Genomic DNA, 22,432 nt, shown 5'->3' on the forward strand with positions numbered 1-22,432 from the left:
CCATCTGGACAGATGGACTAATGGACACGAGCCTACTTGAACAAGGTCTGAGACTGTTAGGCTCATGGAGACATCATACTCACGCCAAACCTAAGGTTCATCTTCCTAGGAATAACGGTGTGAAAATCACATTAGGATTTGACTTATTTGTCATATTACAACAGCAGCTATGCAATAAAGCCAGCCTGGGTTAGGATGTGGTGAGAACATGTGTTTTTGTCTCGCGCTGAAAGTGGTAAATAGGTTATGAATGACCCCATTACCACATCTTAGAATCACACATGAACCAGAGTATCGGGTTCAAACAATCACAACAAAGTAGCATGATCCTTTTGGACTTATCTGTTGACCTTGCTAAAACTCAGAACAATGACAATGGGCCAACGGTGAGAGAAATGCTTCCCCCGCCACCATAATACAGAACAGTGACATAATAGCAACTACTGTGTCAGCCATTGTTACGGTTGCCTTCCTTCGTGGCAGACTTCACACCCTTAGAGGACTTCCCAAGCCCTCTTTACACTGGGAGATCACCTAGCGTCACGGTGGGTTGGATCCAGTCCTGGCTTGCTGAAAAAGGGAAACCTTCCACTTCGATGGGCGCCCTGTCTTGTCTGTATCCTACAGCCAGTGAGTGGATGGCACTTCTCATTTCCTTTGGTGGCTCTAATCTCTCCGGCTCACACTCTGAAGGGTGACAAAGGTGAACAGGAGTGGGGTCTGTGCTCAGGGGAAACAAAGCCAGCCTCCACCTTTGGGAAGGCTATCCAATGGAAACGTGTTAGGGGGGAGTCGGGTGGCTGAGCGGTTAGGGAATCGGGCTAGTAATCTGAAGGTTGCCAGTTCGATCCCCGGCCATGCCAAATGACGTTGTGTCCTTGGGCAAGGCACTTCCCCCTATTTGCCTTGGGGGAATGTCCCTGTGCTTACTGTAAGTCGCTCTGGATAAGAGCTCTGGATAAGAGCGACTGCTAAATAACTACATGTAAATGTGTTAAGACACGGACACATTATTTAGCCCTAACAACAAGCTTTCACTTGGATACGAATGAAAATGGCAGACAGTAGACAAATTAACCAGCTTAGATGATACCTTCTAATAATCATATTTTACAGTGCTATAATATAGGTTAAGTGTGCCATTGACATCACAATGAAAATGACTGGTAGGGGAATGTACTGTATTGCTGGGGGTTAGGCATGTAGACCTTTGACAACACGTGTTTGAAGATTAATTAAAATCCTTCTGTTCTGTAAATCATCTATCAAATTCCCACAAACAGAAACTCAATCCAGTCATTGGTGTGGTTCGTCCCAAACAAACCACATATTGCTTTCTTTACTGTGTACTTTAATCTCTTCTCGCCTTCTCTTCCTTCCCATTCTCTCACACACATACAGACTAACGCATTGGGACAGCCATGCAGCCCACGTGCTCATCAAGCCTCCATGCTCCTGTGTTCCACTCGCTCTAAACTGGCCCCAGCTGAATCATCCAAGATAGCTCTTGACTGACTCCACCACAGCCAAGTGGAAACAGGAAATGGAAAGAAACCCAGTGTTAAAAGTGAATTGTACAAAAGCAGGAAGACAGATTCCACAATTGAATGAGTCTGAATGTCCTGTTTGGTTACACAAAGGACCTTCAGATAAATTAATAATGGGAATGTTGGACTTTTTAGAGTGTCTTGGTCGTCCTGCATTTGTAAGAGATGTTCCTCTCTCAGAAGTCGTGTGGGAGTTCTTTGTGGTCCTGTGATATCCTTGCATCTCGCACGCCTCCTGAGAAGCTGCACGCAAGGCTTCTAACATAAAGAGTTCAGCCCTCATGGATTACCATCACACTGCAGTTCAGTGCAGCTCAGCTTTTTGGGGGGGTTCTTATTTCAGAGACCACCTGAAGTTGCACACAAACGATATGGAAATATGCGTATGCTGTTGGGCTTTTCCTGCTGCATGTAACACATGTCATACATTATGGTACAGATACTGACACCAACATCCTAACATTGCACTCAAGACAATGTCAAAATAAAATAAATACAGACTCCTAATTTCTATACCATATGGTTCACAGACAGACCGGATTACACATGAAAATATGGGGTGGGGGAGTCTTCAATTTACTCTTTGTCCTTCTGTTGCAGAGTAAGAATAAGCAGAGATCTTAAAGCTGGCAGACACAGTACGTAGTATAGATATAGTATATCCATCTGTCTATACTTGCCAAGGGCTGCGCAGATGAAGAAAGCGTAATCTCAAAAGTACAAGCATACTGAGGAAACAGCTTGAGAAGATTAAAAAGTGTTTACTTGTTTGGGTGGGCTGGGCAGGAGCTGACTGTGCAACACAGCTCACGTTTACTGAATTCCAGCTCTTTGGCTCAGACTCTGAGGGGGCAGATTAGATGAATGACTAAAGGCAGCAGACTCGTTGGACGAAGTCTCATAAGAACGCGGGTCCCTGTTACCAAACCCTCTCCGCTACCATGACAGCCTATGGAGTGGTCACTAACAACAGACTGAGTTCACCCCTGCCTTCACGACACTCACCAGAACCCAGAGAGCCGAGCACAAAGACGTCATTGTAAATTCATGACATCCCTCTCGTTGAAATGGTCAGCCCGCCTTGCCTACGAAGAGGTCCGCTCATCGTCGATGAGAGGAGAGCAGTGAGCATCAACACTCCCTACGAACACCCATGGGAGAAGGAGAGATCCTTGAGGGAGGCGGTCTCTCCTTCGGAAATGCGGGTTGATGGATTCCTCCGGGAGGGCTGGGGTGGAGAGGAACTCCAGGAGGGTTATCTGGATGGCAGCAGGTGCTAGGCTCTTATCATGACTCACGGGGGACAGCGGAGACAGACAGAGCTCCATCAGGCACATCATTACCGATCATTTATATCTATGTCGGGGTTACTTGAAGGAGCTGCAGGAAGTGCAAGACATCCCTCCCGGATGAGATGGATGGATAGACGGATGGGAGGAGACTGTGCCAGTCTCCTGAGTCCCAGGTTGGCCTTTGAGATGGCATGTTTCCATGGAGACTGAGTGAGAAATGTGTGTCTGTGCCACACACAGTTGTGGTGCGTCGTGTGGGCATGTTTGGTCCGTCAGTTTTTCTGTGTTCTTTTCAACCGCAGAGCACATTTTTTGTGTTTTCAAAATTACTGTGTAAAGTGTCGATGCATGAATTTAAAGAGCGGAAATGTTTTGAAATGGGCATGTTCCTTAATTAAACAAACAGATGTTCACCATACAAATGATTTCACATTTTCACAACCATCTTTGCAACAAAACCCTTGTTCAACTGTGTTGGGTATCAATTCACTGTCTAAACAGAATCGATTGTACTATGAGCTCTCAGTCATAACAGAGCTCTTCCACTTTTATGGCTTTCATAAACAAATCAATCCCACTCCCAGCGCAATTAACTAACCTGAATGTAATCATCCATTATTCAATAAGTCACTGGTAAGTCTGAAGGGTCACCATGTATCCTCATGAGGTATCACTATACATTTAGGATGTAGAACAGCAGTCTAGGCCCTCCTGCAGTAGATTTAGAAGAAGTCGAGAGGTATCACACCAGGAAGAGTTATTAAAAGATGCTGCTTTCAGCCACACCAACTGAAAGCTCCAATGAAGTTTAGAGAAGATTAGTTCTAAAAATACTACCATCTTACTCCAGGACGTCTTACATTCAGACTGCGGACTCATTCTAATGCAGCCCACTGGTTACTGTCACACCAAAGGCTACACTTTGCCTTTCCCTGCTTCGTAACGACAACAAAGAGAATAAACCTTTTTTATCGTACAATCAAATAAGAAGACATAAAAAAAGAGTTCTAAAATATTAGACCTTCAAACATCTCAAATATGACTATAGACTGTTAAAATAAAATGAGGCACTACGATTCTTTATGTATCCCCATCCCCTCCCCCACCCCCACAAACCCAACAGTAATATTGTGAACCACCACATAATATATACCACCCCTAGGAGGGGAAGTGAACCAGGCTGCGTCAGTCTGTTTGTGTGTCTAACAGCGCTCCCTTCAGAACTCAGCCGGCAGCAGAGTCAACAGCTCATAAACCTCCCCCCCGCCCACCCAGGCAGATGGGCACAACAACGTCTGCCGGCCAGTCACCTGTGACACTGTGGGTGGTGCTCGTCTATTTCTGAGGAGCCCTGCTGACCAACCCAGCACCCCACTGGGTGAAGATCCCCCTGGCACACACCAGGAAGGCCTATTAAGCAAAGCTAATCAGGGAGGTTAAAGTGGGATGGGGGGGGGGGGTGGTGGGGGCCGCCTCGAGCCATTAATTAGAGCAGTGGTTCTCAACCCTGGTCCTCAAGTACCCCCCGTCCTGCACGTTATAGATGTTTCCCTGTTCCAACACACCTGATTCAAATGAATGGTCGTTAACAGGCTTCTGCATAACTACATAACGACCCATTCATTTGAATCAGGTGTGTTGGAACAGGGGAACATCTAAAACGTGCAGGACGGGGGGTACTTGAGGACCAGGGTTGAGAACCACTGACGTAGAGAATCCATGAAGGGATGCTCCACTCATATCCAGCTGTGTTTCTGGAGTACTGGACACACACACACACACAGAGACAGAGACACACACAGACCCGGGTGCATGGGGTCTCACCTGCAGACCAGCGTGGCGATGATGACACACCAGGCCGTGCAGCAGCAGTCTGCGTTGGGCTGCTCCTCGCTCTTCCTCCGCCTGCAGCACAGCCAGAAGGAGTAGAAGAGGAGGAAGAGCAGGTCCAGGGCCAGGCAAGCGAGGGCCACTCCTCCCAGGAGCAGGATGGACTGGGGGGGGGGGGGAGGAGGAGGAAGGAGAATACTGGAGGTTACAGTGACATGAAGCTTTCAGCAAGAGACATCAAACTTTCGAAACAGATGGATGCTCTATGAGAAATTAGGAAAGTGGGATCAAACAAATAAAACGGTAAAGACGGGAAAGGCTAGAGGTTATAGGCAGTATAGAATAGGTGTGTCTTAACCTCTTGTACACCGCAGGAGCAAAAACAACATATTGTTTCAACACACTGTTTAATAACCTCTGTTTCTTCACACAAAGATGTGCATCTAAGCTAGTGCTAACCATACTGACTGTATAAATTCACAGAGGACAAGCCCTTCATAGCTGAGAAAAACACTTTGTGAGTGTCCTCCTGTCAACCATGAGCTTCAACCACTGAGCTTTCTCTCAGGTCAAAGGAGCAGCGTGGAACCACTGGGACTGCTAAGTGGTGACTTAATCTCCAGGTTCACAGACAGTCACTGCATTAATCTCCTTTACATCCCCAGGCAAATCTCTACAAGGCTATCTCAGAAGTCCCATTGCCGTTGACGAGCCGCAACTTTGGATGGAGTTATATATATATATTATATATTATATATTATATTATATATTTAGTCATTTAGCAGACGCTCTTATCCAGAGCGACTTACAGTAAGTACAGGGACATTCCCCCCGAGGCAAGTAGGGTGAAGTGCCTTGCCCAAGGACACAACGTCATTTGGCACGGCAGGGAATCGATCCGGCAACCTTCTTATTACTAGCCCGACTCCCTCACCGCTCAGCCATCTGACTCCATCTGAGTTAAAATCACTTCCTCCCAAGCGAGTTAATGCTTTCTTGAAGTCAATGTAAGCTTAGCATGATGCCACATATTCTCATGTGTGCATACCCAGTGAACTCCTGAACAGAGTTTCCCTGCGAGCATTTTCAAAACAAATGCAATCCTGAAACTCAAAAGGGGACATTTCCTTTCAATGAGTGCCAAGCCTGTCTTACCTGCTTTATGTGGGCCTAGGGGGTGTGGAGAGAGCCTGTGTTCGCCTAATAGGCCAGAGCAGAGGGCTCGGGGGTTCTTTAGGTAGAAAGTCAGAATGCCAGGGTTTGTGCGAGGAACACATTTTTTCCAACTGAAGTGGAGAGTCTCTCTATGGCGCTCTGAGACCAGGGCACCTTCTGCAGTGCGTGTGGGTGGGCCTTTTGAAGAGCGTTGGCTCCACTTAATACATTAGTCACCATCCGCCATGTAGACCATCATTTGCATCACACATTATTATCTTGTGTAATAAACTGCTCATAATCTGCCTTAACTTTCCAGGCATGACGCATGATTCAAAAACGTTTTGATCTCTGATGGCTCAATGAAAATACATCCAGTGCGCAAGAGAAGAATGTTCCTGAACAACAGCCCCTCTACTCCTATGCAATACCGAAAAGGAAACTGTTATCCAAAATGCAAGACAGCCCAGTTCCCTTCAGGCAAATGCTAAATAAGGATCTAATATTAGATGCCGAGTGGCAGTCTTCTGTTCCGCTTGTGGACTGCTGAAAGAGAACAAAGGCTTCAGTTTAAGAAGCGCTGTAGATAAAGGGACATGAAGGATCTATTTACCCAAACCTCAGACACTTTTAACTGACTGCATTTTTCTTCTTCTCTATTTAGCTGAAATAATGGAAAATAAATCTGCCCTGGCAGAAAGGCAGATGTCATGGGCCCAGATACAATGTAGGCATCTGCCCAGTAAACCGTGAGGGCAATGAAACACCAACCTGACAACTGTAAGAGAAAACTATGCTGCTCCACGTAGGCCTAAACAAATCCAGACAAACAAAATATAACACAAGTCTATTGCATAGTTGGGCTGGGCCAGCGGGTAATATGTAGGTCAAACAGAGCCCTCTCACGTTTGTACTCCTTTGGGGAGAGTGGGGAGGGGAGTTGACTGTAATTACACAGATTTTGATCCAGGTTCTTTTGTTTTGCAGACTGGTATATTAAACAGGAAAATGCCAGGGCTCTGGTTCTCTAAACACAGCAGCATCTCAGTAAAAGATCAACCAAGCGGTTGGCCTTTGGTGAATGGAGGGGTTCCTCATTGAACTTTCTATAGTTCTCTGCCCTGGAGGAACACCTGACCTGAATTACAGAATCTGACTAAAGCTTCATCCAAAGCAAACCATCCAGTTATAATCTGTTACATGTGCCATTGAACATGCCTCGAATATGCTCCGTCCAGTTGACTGAATACAGAGGGCTCGGCATGTCATATGCTACTTTTAGACAAAAGAGGCCTGAATGGAAATGGTTTATAATTCGAAAAAAGTAGCATTGCTGAAAGGAGCCGTCAGTTTCATCTATCCTGGAATAACAATCCCTTTGGTGTCACTCTGAGGCTACGGCTCCCAACTTAAAAGAACAAATAAGCTTAACCTAGTTTCTCTTCCTCTTTCCATTAAACGCCAAAGCATGTCTTTACTGGACACTAAAGCAGCCCTAATTAAGGCGTCAGTTGAAAATGGTGCTCTGCAACGGGAAGGTCTCCTGCTTCAGTCTGACCACCACACAAGAGACGGGAGGGGGTGCCCCCAAAAAATCTCATGTGAATCACATGGGAGCCTGTCAATTATTCAAAATGCCTGATGTTACTCCTTGGACCTTGTCTCTTGAATGGAGGACCGGAAGGGTTAACTTATCAGCCATCTCATTAAGGTTGTATGGTATCTGGATGATTCCAAGTTCTTCCAAAGCACATTCAGAATGATTTTATACTAATTCTGGGCCCTGGCCTAGCTATGCCTAGGTGGATTGATAGGTTAGAGTTGATAGGTTAGAATTTATCAAATTTACATTTAGTCATTTAGCAGACGCTCTTATCCAGAGTGACTTAGAGTAAGTACAGGGACAAGTAGGGTGAAGTGCCTTGCTCAAGGACACAACGTCATTTGGCTCAGCCGGGAATTGATCTGGCAACCTTCAGATTACTAGCCCAATTCCCTCACCATTCAGCCACCTGACTGTTGTAGTTTGATGTGGTGATAAAAGTCTGAACGGTTTCATTTGAACACAAGGAAACATCCTGACACCTAAATAGCAAGAACCAAACTGGTAAATTCATCCCCTTTCAATTGACCACCGTCAAAGTAATTTAACTTCAAAAACCTGCAAAAAAATCCCAAACGATCCCAATAGACTCGGGCGATGGTTGTTAAAAAGAGAAATGGGGCAAAGTTTTAACGGATAAGGGCATCAAAGACACATTGGATTTAGTGTAAGGTTGAGCTAAACCCCTTCACCAAACGTGCTGACAACTCCTCTTCGTTCTGACCCTGTGCCGAGCTATGGGAGGCAGGGGGGACCCCTCCCCCATCCTCCGCTGTGCAGAGCGCCCTGCACTCATCTACTACGCACTAACAGGCTTAACCCCTTTCAGGCTATGGCAATGCCCGATGATAGCCAATGGTCTGAGCTTTCATGCAAATGGCTCTACAGTGGCAAATTACCGCTGCTATGACCAGCTCCTTAAGACTTAATCTAGTTGACGAAACATAACAGGTGAATTAAGTGAGGCTGAGGGTGAATTGATGAGGTCTCCCTGACGCTGAAGACAATAGAAAATACTTTGTTACTGCTCTAGGGGTCACAACCTAAAGGTTAAGGTCTTTACCCCAAGGTCTTGTGACCATGAAAACAGGCTTTGTCATGTGAAGGCCTCAGGAAGATGGACAGAATGTCTGTCCGAAACAAGCACAGCATATTCTTTCTCTTTTCTGTCTGATACTGACTGATTATCCTGTGCCAATGAATGAGTAATTCTGTTGATTTCCTTTTTTCTTCCCACGTTAACCTAATCCAAATCAGGCAATTTTATAGTCAACACAAGCCGTCAGGGCCATATTGGTGGCTTCAGGCCACCTGTTCCAAATTGTGTCCCTTCACACAGTCACCCTCTGGTGAGAGAATCCAGCAAGGATTTAGGCCTACGGATTTCCTCGGGAGACATACTGTATTTTTCTTCAAGTTGGCCATTGCTAATTTCTGGGTTCTGCTTTAGTTCTCAGCTAGTCCGTTGACTTGTTGCTTCGGGGCCTATTAGTACACTAACAGCCTTTTCATTTACTTAGTACAAAAAATGTATGACAAAAGACTGGCAGGAAGCAGCATGCATTTTGTGCAGTCCACAGGTATGAGTTTGAGAAATGCCACAGGATATAGGTTTATCACGATACCAAAAGTTTTTCATCCTCAAGACTTAAATAGATGTAACCAAAGTTCAAAACAATGGTGGACTCTCCTCTAAAGCACAGCAAGTTATAAACTCACCTGTGGTAGGTCTGTCTCACAAATGACTGTGCCCAATATAAAGCTGTTCAACTGCTATAAGAAACAGTGCAAATGTCCGGACTTACCTGTTGATACGCTGAGTCCTCGGGGCGAAAGTCACTGCTTGTCTGTTCGAATTGCAGGTTAAAGTGGGGCAGTCTGTGCAGCAGGTTCACCCACCATGGTGGGGAATAGTTGACCACCGCTGCCATATTTAACAGTCTGTGAAAGCTTCTGGAAAGCTGTTGACAGTAATAACCAGTGTAGAATAGTCGGAGTCCAATTCTTTAAGTTCTTGTAAACAGAGTGGGCAAGAACCAAAAGGAGTAGCAATCCAGCTAGCTAGTTACTCGACTATCTTTTAGATGTGCACTGCTATGTTCTACTCAGGTAAGATTATGCTATTCGCAGACAGTCCAAGTTCCACTTCCATTTTCACTTGCCTATGGTAATTGATTTTATCAGAAGTTTATAGATTATACATATTGTAGGTGGCAACACATCCTAGCAGCACTATCTATCCATGTCTGCCTTCCGATTGCTCTGCGGATGACGTATGACAACTGACTTCCCAACCCATCAACCAACTCGCTATTGCTCGCTGTATTGTTTTTCTACTCACAGATCTACTCGAATATCTTCCATTGCTTTGCGTTTCCGTAACTTTATTTGAATGGGTAAAAGGCACTCAAGCCTTGTGCGTGTTGTTATTCGTTCTCCTGAGTTCTACTGATGATGTCCTTGTACTGTTCTCGTGCAGTTCCTCCTGGGCTGTTAGCCAGCAGGCTAGCTAGCCATCCGCGAGTTTTTTTTCTTGTTCCACACTGGAGCTTCTTTTATTTTATCCACATGATTGGTAAACGGCTGCTTCTTCTTCACTGTAGTTTTAGAGTTAATGTGTTGTTTTCTGATGAAAGTACCCAAATAAGAGATCAGAATCCAGCTAACCGTAGAGAAACAAGGACGCTGAACCTCACCATGAACTAGCCAGCGGTCTCTTACATCCTCCACAACACAAGAAACTCGGCTCCTCCTCACTCCGAGGCTGCCCTGAGCACTTCTGCTACCATGGTTGTGTAATACTGCCCCCTGGTGGATAGTTTTGGAAGTCACAATTTCAGACACAAAATGAAGAAGTCCTGTCCAAGTTAGACTATCTGGTGAATACAAAATATAGGAAGAGTAAGTGAAAACAAACCCATTTAAAGCACAAATTCTGTTTAGAAGTAATAACCTCATTATTAATTAGTCAAGCACACACAAACACGCGCGCACATTTTTGTAATTTGTTACTAAGTGTTGAAGGGTAGTCTACTATTCGGCCTCAATAACAAAAAAACATGTTGGTTGTTCAAATGTTTTGTATGTAGCCTACTGTTTCACAAAACATAATATTTGTAAAATGAGTAAAATGCTTCCTGCTACTTTAAGAGGTAAGAAATTCCACGTTTTTTTTTTTTTTTTTTTTTACATTTTCTTCAGGAAATCACATGGAGGTGCTGTCGTGCTCACATGACAATCTGAACTATGGCAGGCGAGATCAATGAAGGTAACTTGAATGCCAAATATACACTTATAACATGCCTGTACATATGTTTGTGTTATGTATTTTGTTCATCCTGTATTCTGACATAGTCAAGCTGTCAAGATAATCTTGGTTTTTTAAGACTAGAGATAGGACATCGAAAACGCACAGCGCGTCCTCATCCTAATGTCTTGAGAACGGAACACTTCAACTTGGCGGTTCAAATAAAACTTGGTTAAGCAGAATGATCCAAAACAGTGGTTTCAACCTGACATAACCATAATTGGTGTATTTTACTAATGTTGTCGTTTATTATGCACACCTGTCAAACGTTTAGCCTACCATGGTACTAGTGAAAATGAAGAAAGTGGAGACCAATATGCACTTACTATATCATCTGTAAATGTTCACGGGCCAGCAATGGCAAAATATTATCAGAATATACACTTTTTTTTCCCTTGCCCTGATGCATGACAATCATATTAAGGTGAATTTATAGTTGGACACGATCCCTTCGCGTAGCATTCCTTAAGTAGGCTAATTAATTTACAATCGACCAATGCATCACTTAGTTATTGTAACGCTTTGATACTGTGCACATTACGTATCAATTTACATAGGAACATAAGGTTTTATTTGTAAACCTTTTGCCGTTTTGGGGGAGACCACTTGTATGGGGTATGGGTTTGTAACTGTCATAACAGACTGTGTTGATCCTCTCCCAGGATCAGTCCCTCCGTACTACAGGGAGGTGTATGAGGCTATTTGCTGTAAAACAGACGAGCGAGTGCAGTCTGAGGTGTTCCAACGGTTGCTGAACAGGACAGAGTTACCCAAAGCTGTGCTTGCCCAGGTGGGTAGTGAGTTAACCCAGAAGGAACCTTGTCAAACTTGCATTGTGCCAAGGTTCTTGCATAAAATTGTTGGAGAAGCATAATTTGATAAGAAATAACAAGTGACATTGAATATCAAGTTCCTCTTTAGGAGCTATCTGTTAGTAACAAATTGAGTTAGGTGTTAGAAAATGGCACTATTGATCACATTTAGCCTCAGAGTAATTCTATGGCATAATTATCATCTTAGATTAGATGGACAGAGCAGGTGTTATAGCTATGTGAGTTATGGAAACCATGTATGGTGCACATTATTAATTGAAAGTCTTTGATGTATTTCAGGTGTGAATTTGTGGTTCAATTTCATCCACTCACTCTGCTCTAACTGTGCACATTGTTGTGTTCTGAATTTGTCATGAATTCCTTCACTGAATGTAGAAAACAGTTGAATTCAGACCTTGTTTTGACAAATCAAGTTATGTATGTTCTGTGTTGGTTCTAGATTGCTGAACGTATTGAGTACACTGAAGGATTCATAAACAAATTGTCCCTGTATAAAGCTCTGGCACTAATTGCTCTTGCTCAGCAAGGAAAGCAACCTAGCCTGAAACTCTTGGAGAATTGCATTCAAGGTAAGACACCATTTCTTTTTTAAATTGCACACTGTCATAAACATGTTGCTTAATGAGTAGTTTAAACATCTATAAGGATGTGAGAAGTGCAAACCTTGTGACCTCTATAAACTTCAAGTCTGCCATCTTTTTAGTAGACTGTTTTTCTTGTGATTTGATTTGTTTCTTATTTCAGATGCTATTCTACGAACAAAGTGTAGCCTAATATTTTAATGAATATGACTCAATACATTTGGCCTTGCATGAGGAATGACATAAACAAAGATTTGCTGCTTTTATTAAAACATTTTACCCCAAGACCTAAGAGTGTTGTATGTTTTGGGCCCGATTCCCAGAGCACTGCTTCCGGGAATATTCCACCTCCTGTTACTTTTAAAGACATGGCTCAGCACTTCTGTAGCACACTTCTCTCTGGATGAAAGTTCATTTGCGTGTCTAGATTATACGTAACCACTTTTCCCATTCTTTGGCATGGTTTTGTGGGGAGAAGCATGTTAGCCTACAGCCCTGTATGTTTCACTGTTTGGGCCCAAAGGTCCTCTGTTATTGTGTTAGAGAATAGTAAAGGAGTCTTGAGGATACGGAGGTAGCCATTACCCTGAATATAGCTCTGACTGGGGGCTCTGTTCCAAACCTCTGATTATTTAAGGCCCTTGTGTTATTTCAGGTGATGCCAATATGGCAGCTAACTGTACAGATTTGAACTGATGTGTCACATTTCAAGATGATTTCCCCTTTTGTCAGGTTTGGACTGAAGAAGGATCCCATGTACTGCAATCAGTTATCATTTTATATGGGCACTTACATTTACTGCCAACAACAATAAAAATAAAAACAGTGTCAAGCGAAAAGCATTGATTGTAAGATAACTGTTGATTGCCATAACAATCACTGCTTTAAATACAAATGATATCCATCTTATGTGTTATCTACCTTATGTCACGTTGTACTTCACAGAGCTACCAAAGCCCCAGCTTGGAGAGCCGAAAGACTTGCAGACTTTGAGGATGCAGCCGGTTCAGGAGAACCCTCTCACGGTGTCCCAGACCCTGAGCAAACTGCTGGCCACAGACAGTGTAAAGGTGGAGCTCATCCCTGAGAAGAAGGGGCTATTTCTTAAACATGTGGAGTACCAGATCACAAGCCAGGTAAGAAGAAACTCTTAACTGGTATGTGTGAGACCATCATGTGTGTGTTCGATTATATCAGTAGCAGTGAGTTGTTTAGTTTTTTTTTTTAATATATTTTTTATGTTAAGCTAAAATCCAGCAGATGGACGTATTTTATCAATCCCGTTTCCGAGGGTTGTAATGGGTTGTAATGCTTGTCATAGAAGGTCCCAGAGAGAAAGTATACAACCATTACATTGATTACCCAGGAACCCTCACAGGAACAGAAGCTGTGTTGTTTCTGTGCAGTGAGCGTTCACAATCAACTACACATACCCATTGTGTATATTTCAGTTGGCTTTCCAACCAAAAGCGTTGTACACATTTGATTTATAAACATTTTATGTCCGTTGTTTCTTATACGTAGCGTTTCAAGATATCAGTTTACCGAAGATACAGTGATTTCGATGTCTTCCATGAGCTTCTGCTGCAGAGGTTTGCCTACAGAATGGTGCCTGCACTTCCACCTAAAAGGATGCTCAAAGGAGGTAGGACCTTTTGACTTACTGGTTATCCACTTCCTATTGAAGATGGGGCATCTGCTTGGTTTGTTACGTGCAATGACAGTACGTTCTTTGGCATAGCCCAGTTGTAGTTGGCAAAGCAGCAGTCTAAAATGATAACATCTGTAACATCCGTCCAAATGATGCCATTTAATGGTGTGTTTAATGCTGACCTTTTGTCCACAGTCCTGAACTCCATGTCTGAGCGCGAGTTCATTGAAGGAAGGCGGCGTGCTCTGTGCCGTTTCATTAACCTGGTGGCCCGACACCCCTTCTTCTCCGAGGACGAGCTGGTGAAGACCTTCCTCACCTTTAATGGCTCGGTATGTGCCCGCTCTTCTTCCCCTTGTCTGGTTCTACAGGAGGTCTTGGGCCATGGAAGTCTCTGCTAGGTAGTGTGATGGTACTTAGTTGCGTCAAACTTCTCCCTCTTCCCACAGGAGGTTCAATCGAAACTACGTGACGCTTCCAAGAAAATGGGCGATGAATTCATGACGAATAGAATTTCAACCCAGGCAAAGGTTTGACACAATATGACGTTTACATTTATGCATTTAGCATAACATGTGCTTACAGAGTGTTCTGCAACAACAATGAATACAATGTGTAGCTAGTGCCGGTAATGGATCTCCTGGCTGAGTGGTTGGATGACATCTGTGCCACAGGAGTATCTCCCCACGGATATTCAGGCCCAGTTTTCAGCAAGCAGGGAGTTGATCAGAAACATTCACAACAGCTTCGTCAAGCTCCGTGACAGGGCAGAGAGAATGGCTGAGCGCTCCAAAGAGAACGCAACAGACCTACTCATGTTTGGCAGAGAGCTCAGGTAATGTACAACAGCTTTGTTTGGTTCACCGTAAACTGTGTTGCACAAAAACAGACCTGCTCCTTTTTAACACCTACCACTCCTGTTGTATAACCAGTTTTGGTTGTCTGTGCTTTTATGCACCCTTTTGAGATTGTAATTTTCAGCTAATTAAGCTTTTTCAATCATGGGTTTTTGTTGTAGTACATTGGGCTCAGACGGTTCACCCATCCCTTCCATGGCCTCCTCCCAAAGCACCTGGGGTACCCTGCGTCAGTCTCTGAAAGGCCTGTCTGTGGAGTTTGCTCTGCTCGCTGACAAAGCTGCTCAACAGGTGAGGACCACATCCCTGAACTGGGCCACGCTTGATCTATGATTGGTTTTGTAAAACGGTCCCTTTATTTCCTTTAGGGGAGAAGAGAGGAGGATGATGTGGTGGAAAAACTCAATCTGTTTTTGGATCTACTGCAATCATACAGAGTGAGTTTGTAAATCAAGTGAAAAGTGGTCAATTTTGTTTACTACAGAAGGCTATGTGGTACACAGCTACGTACAGTGGATTTGTAAGCCTCAGTGTTGCCTCCTTTAGGACCTGTGTGAGCGCCATGAGAAGGGAGTGCTGCATGAGCACCAGAGAGCCCTGCAGAAGTACAGTGTGATGAAGAGGCAGATGATGAGTGCCACAGTGCAGCCCAAGGAGCAAGTGTCTGTGGAGCAGCTGGAGTCACGCATTGTACAGGTACACATGATCCGCACAATTAGGGAGCTTTGCACTTAGTTTTTTTTTTTTTCTCAAATGGCCTTTTCGTCCCTCAATAAATCTGTACCAGGTCATATACTGCATGTAACTTGTCAGACTGTATCCTCTGTGACATAGTGAAGAGAGAGCATTCCCCATGACCAATATGTTGGAATAAACCAATTTATGACATGATATCTTTGAGAGTGGTTGATATATAAGTAATCTGGATCTACCATGAACAGCAAGAGAATGCCATTCAGACCATGGAACTTCGGAACTACTTCTCCCTCTTCTGCCTTCATCAAGAGACCCAGCTTATCTTCACCTACCTCCCTATCACGTCGCATATCCTGGGAGCTTTTGTGAACTCCCAGGTCCAAGGACACAAAGAGGTGAGACTGTGCCCTCGCTTAATATCTTAAAGTCTTACTGCCCATAATGTCCTTTGAGTATGTGTTTATACATTATGTCTGTGTATAAATAACGTTTTTGTGTGTGTGTGTGTAGATGGGTGAGGTGTGGAATGATCTCCAGCCAAAGCTTGGATGTCTTTTTGGAGCAAATAATGGAATTCAATCTCTTCCTCTAACACCCCAGTAGAGTTATTATACTGGAACTCCAAAACATTTCTTGAAGTAGTTGATAATGAAGATATCCTTTTTGCTTTGGCTATCTGCACATCCTTGACACGTACAGGTGTTAAACCTCTCAAGTAACTGCTATGTAACAGTTTTTCGTAGCATAGTGTGCCTTATGAAACTGTTTCTTGCATCATCACTGGCGTTCCATTCAATGGCCTGTCACCACACTAAATGTAAAGAAGATGGCTTCTAGGGGCATTTGACAGCACATGAACGTGCTTTGATCTTTTGACTTTTGTAAAAGTATTCAATACTGTGGTTGATAAATCCACAAGAAAGCTGGTTTTGCCTGTTTAAATATTATACCTGTATTTTGATACTGTATCTTATTACTTTGTAATAGCTCACTGTTAAATGAGGGATTTTGTAATAGTTTTTTTTTTTTTTTACATAATTTTGTAAACTAAAGTGTTAAAACAAGAAGATAAAGGTAAATGTAGGCTACTTTTAAATTCAAGTAATTGAGCTAAATGAAGATATTCCTACTGACAGTGTTTTATTTTTCTTATAGATAAAGCTGTAATCTTCCATTTTGTTATAATATAAATGCTATTGAATCATAACAGGGCATGGTGTTTATGAAATTTACAAGAATTTCTCAAATATATCTAAACCATTATATTTTTGATACACATGCAACGATAAGATCTTGCTCTTGTCTATAGATCATTTTCTGTCTTGAGTATAAGTGTTCTGCACTACATAATGCTGACCGTCTGTTAATTGTGTCTTCACATTAGGGATTGACTGCTTTTGTAAATGGTGTTGTTTGTCATGTATAGCCTAAACAATAAGAATAATCTTCAAATTCCTGGTTGAAACTGAACTGAATTATTTAATATGTTGTGATCTCAATTCCATGCTTGCACCTCGAACACAAGACTAACTACAGAAATGTAACTAATTAGCTTTTTTAATGATTAATGACTGTATTTACACTATCTAGCATTGATTAACACACCAAAGACACACAATGTAATAATCTAAAAGTCATTAGTGTAAGAAATCTTATGTTTGGATCAAATTAAGTGTAGTTATTTATCAGGTAGACAATGTTATGGTGTTTTGCAATGATTCTCTCTAAAATCTCCAGTGTTTACCTGTAGGTATGTAATATAAAAACTAGCAACAAGGTTTTTTTAAGATGTGTATAATATTCATAATATATATTCAGTTATTTTGGATTCTATTAAAACAAAATGCAATCAACAAAAGATGACTATTTCTTCAACAATAAACATCATTGACCTATGCACCTTTTGTAAAGCTCTTTTATATCAGTCGCTTTAGATAAAAGCGCCTGCTAAATAAATAAATGTAACTAGATCTATCTAATCTAACAGAACTAAGAGGCTGTTCAATCGAGTGCTTCATAAAAGTATTGCAGACTGTTGACAACTGTTGAACATATTTTAATTGACATATTAGTTATTGTTGATCGCTTGTTTTACAGTTTTTAATATGTTATACATTGTACAGGATTCCTTTTTAGATTATTATAGACAGTCCTATTCTCAAATGGCACCAAACTTCATAAAATGACCAAACTATAGTGGGTACACTGCAAAACCTCAATAGGGTGTCCTTCAGAAAGAACATCTGTTTGACCTAACATGAATGACCCTGTCTGTCATATGTTCTCCACTTCCTCCAGCTTGTGGTCGATGATCCTGTCATGACCCTGGAATTTGAAATACCCCAAGAATTTCTTCTTTTGCAGCATCAGCGGAAACCACATAATATCATCAGCCCACATTTTAGAGAAAGGTATTTTGTCAAAGTCAAACCATTGAGGCCTCATCTCTACAAAGAAAAAAACAATACATAGTTAACATGGTCTAGCTAACAATAAAGCACAACTTCTAAAAAAAGGAAATGCTATACCAATCCTTACCATCTGACTCGGTCGGTTCTCCATTGTAAGTGTCAGTCCTGAAAACATGGACATCAAGCAACTCTGTTTCTCCAATGAATTCAAATTTGATATTGCCAATCTTTTCCAGCACATCCACAGTGAGGCCACTTTCCTCCAGCAGTTCTCTGTCAACAAGAATAAAGCAGAACAGTTAAAATACAGTACTCAGAGAATTTATTATCCAAGTGACACCTACTCCACACACCTCCTGGCCGCCTCTTCAATCGTCTCTCCAGACTGAACCTTGCCTCCAAAACCGTTCCATTTCCCTTCTCCAAAACCTCTTTTCTTCATGCCGAGCAGCACCCTTCCAGGTTGTACCACCATCACAAGAGTCAGCAGCTTGGAGGTAAACATTTCACCACCTAAAAAGTAGTAAGCATTACCATGTAACATACGTGATTATGTACACTAGCCTACACAGCAAATTATGAATTGCATAGCTTGCATTTGAAAATTGATTTGTGTTTCATGATGTTTCAAACACTCATTTTGAATGAAACTACATAATTACTCCCGTCTCCCGCGTTCCCGGTCGAGCATGTGATGTTTCCATGCGAGGACGTAAAGCTAACAGTAGATTTAACAAACAAAACGATTGGGAGACGTGGTTAAGATTAGAAATGATTTGCCCTATCCGCATTCTTTACAGTTTGCAGAAACCTACCACCAATGTGTTACTTTCTAATATGCTCGACTCTGAAATCATACAAAACTGGATGAGAAAATTCCCTTCAATTTCGTTTCAGTATGATACCCACTGTTTCAAAGGTTGAGCTTAAGCAATTAAGTTGATGGAATCACACACATACAATTTAAAGTGTCAAAGTACAATGGAATTTGCACCTCACTTGCAGACGGAACGTTGTTTTTTGGAGGACGTGGAATCTGGATACACGAGGGTGCGGAAGCGAATTATTGTGGTAGAAGTTATCACAACATCGTAATGTGGTACTCACATCTTCAAAAGTCGTATTTACATACCACTATAAATATCCTAAAAAACACACCACATAATCTGAAAGGCAAGAGTACCTCTGAACAACGTTGGATAGTTCGGCAGCTCAAGGATCCTTTTGTCAAAGCAGCCCATGTGCACAACTACCGGTGTAGGAGCGCTTTCAAGCTCTTGGAGATCGATGACAAATTTAACATATTAAAACCTGGACTAAATGTCATAGATTGCGGTGCTGCACCAGGCGCCTGGAGCCAGATAGCAGTTCAAAGGGTCAATTCTGCTGGGACTAGTGAGTGAAATTAATGTCCATTGATTGTGTGACATGCCCTTTCATGACAGCTAACAGTGGCATCGTTAATTGGGAAATAGCCTATTGTATTTTACAAGGAGATGCCGCTGGTGAGAAATATTTTCTCACTGGTCGGCAAGATCATGTTTTCAAAAAGATTGCCACTGATCATTTTCATTCACTTTATTTCAGATCAAGAATTACCACGCGGCACTGTGTTTGGTGTTGACCTACTCCGTGTGTCACCTCTAGACGGAGCCCACTTTCTGTCCAACCATGACATTACTGACCCCAGCACACATGCCAAGCTACTTGAGCTCCTCCCTGGTGGTCAGGCTCATGTCATTCTGAGTGACATGGCGCCCAATGCCAGTGGTTTTAAAGAGATGGACCACGAGCAACTTGTCTCCATGTGTGCATCATTGATTGATTTGGCTAAGAAGGTTTTGATTCCTGGAGGCTCTCTGATTTGTAAATACTGGGATGGGGCTCTCACACAACAGCTTCATGATAAACTGTTAGCTGTCTTCCGTGAAATCCGGACTATTAAACCAAAAGCCTGCCGAAAAGAATCTGCTGAAAAGTTTTTCCTCGCTAAAATGTATAGAGGAATAGATTCCTGAATTTTCTGTATATAAAACACCTCTTCACAATATTTGGAGCAGTTGACTTTGATGGCTTGAATTTATTATTATTTTAAACTAGTGTTTTAAATCTAGGGTTATGGCGACTTGATTCTGAATTCTTGAAAAGCAAGATTCGCCACCAGGAGATGGCACTCTTAAGGTGTCCATAAACTGTGGAAGCGTTGTCCATTTTTTCAGTTTCTCCCTTGTCAAAACATTATGTTATGAAGTGCACACATTATTTCTTTGAACACATTTCTCTAGTTTGGTATTTGTAATGCACATAATCTGCTCTACTAGCCATGTAGAAGTATGTAATAATTCCCTCATTATAGGCTTATAAAAGTAAAATGATGTGGATAAAAGAATCATGGACAGCATGACTAATGGAAAGCCTCAGTCTACTAAAGCTATTATAAACAGTCACAGGCTATCTTTTGAGACTGAAGAGTCTATATTCCTTGAAATTATGTTTGCCCAGTAAACTGCTAGTCCGATTGCAGCTATTCACAATATGAGTGAGCTCAATACTTTGGAATGCAATGTTCTGGTTGCATTTTCACTATGCCTTATTTCTCCGTTGGCTTGAATGCTTCTGTGATGATACTGCTCTCAGTGTTTGAAATCATCCTGTCGTTTATGAATGGAACAAATGTATTAGAAGAGATTGCACAATGAGATGTTGGGATATGATGGATGGATCTAAGCTGGGTCTTAATAAAACATAAAAAATAACTGTTCACTGAACTATGTAACCAGGGGCGGTTCTACACGGGGGCCTACAGGGGCCAGTGCCCCTGTAAAAATGTCCCTGGCCCCCCCGAGCTGACTGAATAAAAAAATATATTTAAAAAAAACGATATATTTTTACACGTTTTTCTTCCAGTAGTCATCATAAACCGAAGAAGGGACATTGCAGCCTTTTTTTGCCCCAGTAAAAAAAAAAAAGTCAGAGAAACATCAAGGTATTGAGAGAGCTGAGTCAGAGCCGTTTGTATGATTTCAATGTAAAGCAAAATTAAAGTATTTAATGTTTACACATCAGTTGTTTCCGTTTTTTAATGTGCCCCTCTGATTAAACACTGGACCCACTTGCCCCCCCCAGTCAAATGTGTCTTGAACCACCACTGTATGTAGCATGCTTGGTTGTCACAGATCATATACTGTGATCTGCACAAGATGTTGCAAAGTCCTCTATATAGTAGATTAACGGGTGATTGCAATCCACCGAATATAATCCACATCCATATTTAGTAGATGAGCTGTTCATGTATGCTTAAAAGACACTGCTGCATTTCTATGTTGCTTGTGATGATATCTTAAAAGTGATTCTATAAAAAAAATCTGGGTTGTCTTTAGCTAATTGGTGTTACAAAACATTTCCTTTATACAATGCACAATAATGTATTAACATCACTGAATATATGCTTTTTACGGGTTAATTGTATTCAATTAATCAACTGTTGAGGCTTACCCTGAAAATACTCTACATGAATAAATGCCCTTCAAATTACAAATGAGTTAATTTCCTTGTTGAAATCAGATTAAACCTGAAATTGAGTTTTTTGAAGTCCAATTATCCCATGAAATGGAATCTTTTAAACCTAATTAAGACTAAATTTGCATGCATTTTTGGCACCAATGAAAGAGATAGTTAATGTTAGTGTACTAATGGAATCTGCTTATTTGCTTTGCTTGGGGGCAACCTGTCGCTAAGAAAGTGATGAGTAATATGAGTATGATCACTTCAATTAAATAATTCTGTACTTTGTTGAAATTAACCTAATAAGAGAAGAAAAGCACATGGTTTGATTAGATAGCAGCAACCATTGTGGTAAAGATGTGAACAGATGACCCATTTTTCCTGCTTATTTCTTGCTGATCATCACTCTTTGATATTTAAATCACATTTTGATGTTATTCAAACACTGTGTCCAGATGATACTCGATGAAATTCAATAATGAGTCATACATTTCCTTCAAAGGTACTTTAGGGCTTGGAAAAAGACAACGAATTGCAGGTTACATCTCTCGTCTGGACAGCTGGTGGTTTGTATGTAAATATTATTCTATTAAGCCCCAATAAAAAGGTCATGAGTTGAAGGGGTAAAAAAGGTTTAGTCAGATGTAATTATTGACATTTTGAGTTTACTTCTTTAATCTGAAACAAACCTGTCATCTGGACCAATGTTAGGTAACTTTCAAAAAGATATACATGGGAGGCACTAGGGCTTTGCAAACAAACTGTTCCCATGTATTATCAACTGAAATGTACTCTTTCATGGCTTCTAATACATGTACCTCCTTTTACCAGCATTGACTGGTTGCAATCATTTTCTCTTGTGCAACAAGCCTGCAGCTTGGAGATTACAAACCTTTTTCAGAGGTTGAATTCAGGAAGACTTGGTTGAGGCCAGATGTGATGCTGTTTCATGTTAATGCTGAGTTGAATGATGAACAGGGAGTCAGGTGGCCGAGTGGGTAGAGCGTCGGGCTAGTAATCTGAAGGTTGCCAGTTTGATTCCTGGTGCACATGTCCTTGGGCAAGGCACTTCACCCTACTTTCCTCTGGGAGAATGTCCCTGTACTTACTGTAAGGCACTCTGGATAAGAGCGTTGACTAAATATACATGTAATGTACATTTAGT

General features: G+C 41.9%; 4 protein-coding genes across 11 annotated transcripts in view; 2 read left to right on the forward strand and 2 right to left on the reverse strand.

The window, feature by feature from the left end:
• The window catches only part of ttyh3a (tweety family member 3a), a 28,138-nt gene extending 17,953 nt beyond the window's left edge, over positions 1-10,185 (reverse strand). For 3 of the 4 annotated variants that reach the window (XM_084678190.1, XM_084678191.1, XM_084678187.1), the window contains exons 1-2: positions 9,233-10,185; positions 4,664-4,833 (exon numbers count right to left, since the gene is read on the reverse strand). In XM_084678190.1, the coding sequence (XP_084534316.1) occupies positions 4,664-4,833; positions 9,233-9,358 (296 nt within the window). In that variant the 5' untranslated portion in view covers positions 9,359-10,185. The remainder of the gene's footprint in view (positions 1-4,663; positions 4,834-9,232) is intronic. The other variant, XM_084678189.1, reaches the window with a different exon arrangement.
• A 445-nt stretch (positions 10,186-10,630) lies between these two features.
• On the forward strand, positions 10,631-16,807 carry snx8a (sorting nexin 8a). Of its 2 annotated transcripts, XM_084677921.1 has the most exons (13): positions 10,631-10,695; positions 11,397-11,524; positions 12,007-12,136; positions 13,094-13,284; positions 13,673-13,793; positions 13,995-14,131; positions 14,249-14,329; positions 14,474-14,634; positions 14,818-14,947; positions 15,025-15,093; positions 15,203-15,352; positions 15,598-15,747; positions 15,863-16,807. In XM_084677921.1, exons 1-13 carry the CDS (start codon positions 10,674-10,676, stop codon positions 15,953-15,955), a joined length of 1,563 nt encoding a protein of 520 aa, XP_084534047.1. In that variant the 5' UTR covers positions 10,631-10,673; the 3' UTR covers positions 15,956-16,807. The 2 variants fall into 2 exon arrangements, with proteins under 2 accessions (XP_084534047.1, XP_084534048.1); XM_084677922.1 differs by lacking the exon at positions 11,397-11,524 and having other exon boundaries at positions 10,677-10,695.
• A 580-nt stretch (positions 16,808-17,387) lies between these two features.
• nudt1 (nudix (nucleoside diphosphate linked moiety X)-type motif 1) lies at positions 17,388-18,597 on the reverse strand. 4 transcript variants are annotated; one of them, XM_084678867.1, is made up of 4 exons: positions 18,579-18,597; positions 18,117-18,276; positions 17,891-18,036; positions 17,388-17,799 (listed from the first exon to the last, which is right to left on the reverse strand). In XM_084678867.1, exons 2-4 carry the CDS (start codon positions 18,266-18,268, stop codon positions 17,627-17,629), a joined length of 471 nt encoding a protein of 156 aa, XP_084534993.1. In that variant the 5' UTR covers positions 18,269-18,276; positions 18,579-18,597; the 3' UTR covers positions 17,388-17,626. The 4 variants fall into 4 exon arrangements, with proteins under 4 accessions (XP_084534993.1, XP_084534990.1, XP_084534991.1 ...); XM_084678864.1 differs by lacking the exon at positions 18,579-18,597 and adding an exon at positions 18,426-18,571; XM_084678865.1 differs by lacking the exon at positions 18,579-18,597 and adding an exon at positions 18,418-18,550.
• Positions 18,598-18,781: 184 nt separating this feature from the next.
• Positions 18,782-20,825, forward strand: mrm2 (mitochondrial rRNA methyltransferase 2). The gene is made up of 2 exons (XM_084678862.1): positions 18,782-19,158; positions 19,351-20,825. The coding sequence occupies exons 1-2, from the start codon at positions 18,858-18,860 to the stop codon at positions 19,779-19,781; spliced, it is 732 nt and encodes a 243-aa protein (XP_084534988.1). The 5' UTR covers positions 18,782-18,857; the 3' UTR covers positions 19,782-20,825.
• Positions 20,826-22,432: the final 1,607 nt, after the last annotated feature.

The sequence above is a fragment of the Hypomesus nipponensis genome, chromosome 17 (assembly GCF_054491055.1).
Source record: "Hypomesus nipponensis isolate SF chromosome 17, ASM5449105v1, whole genome shotgun sequence".
Lineage (NCBI taxonomy): Eukaryota > Metazoa > Chordata > Actinopteri > Osmeriformes > Osmeridae > Hypomesus > Hypomesus nipponensis.

Excerpts from the sequence above, each read along its gene's own strand:
- mrm2 (XM_084678862.1), top strand. The coding sequence starts at position 18,858 with ATGTGGTACTCACATCTTCAAAAGTCGTATTTACATACCACTATAAAT. Across the intron at positions 19,159-19,350 it reads GGTCAATTCTGCTGGGACTA|ATCAAGAATTACCACGCGGC; the intron begins GTGAGTGAAATT and ends ACTTTATTTCAG.
- snx8a (XM_084677921.1), top strand. The coding sequence starts at position 10,674 with ATGGCAGGCGAGATCAATGAAG. Across the intron at positions 14,330-14,473 it reads GAATTTCAACCCAGGCAAAG|GAGTATCTCCCCACGGATAT; the intron begins GTTTGACACAAT and ends TCTGTGCCACAG. Across the intron at positions 15,353-15,597 it reads TGGAGTCACGCATTGTACAG|CAAGAGAATGCCATTCAGAC; the intron begins GTACACATGATC and ends TACCATGAACAG.
- nudt1 (XM_084678863.1), bottom strand. The coding sequence starts at position 18,307 with ATGTTACATGGTAATGCTTACTACTTTTTAGGTGGTGAAATGTTTACC. Across the intron at positions 18,037-18,116 it reads ATTGAAGAGGCGGCCAGGAG|AGAACTGCTGGAGGAAAGTG; the intron begins GTGTGTGGAGTA and ends TCTTGTTGACAG. Across the intron at positions 17,800-17,890 it reads AGAACCGACCGAGTCAGATG|AGATGAGGCCTCAATGGTTT; the intron begins GTAAGGATTGGT and ends TTTTCTTTGTAG.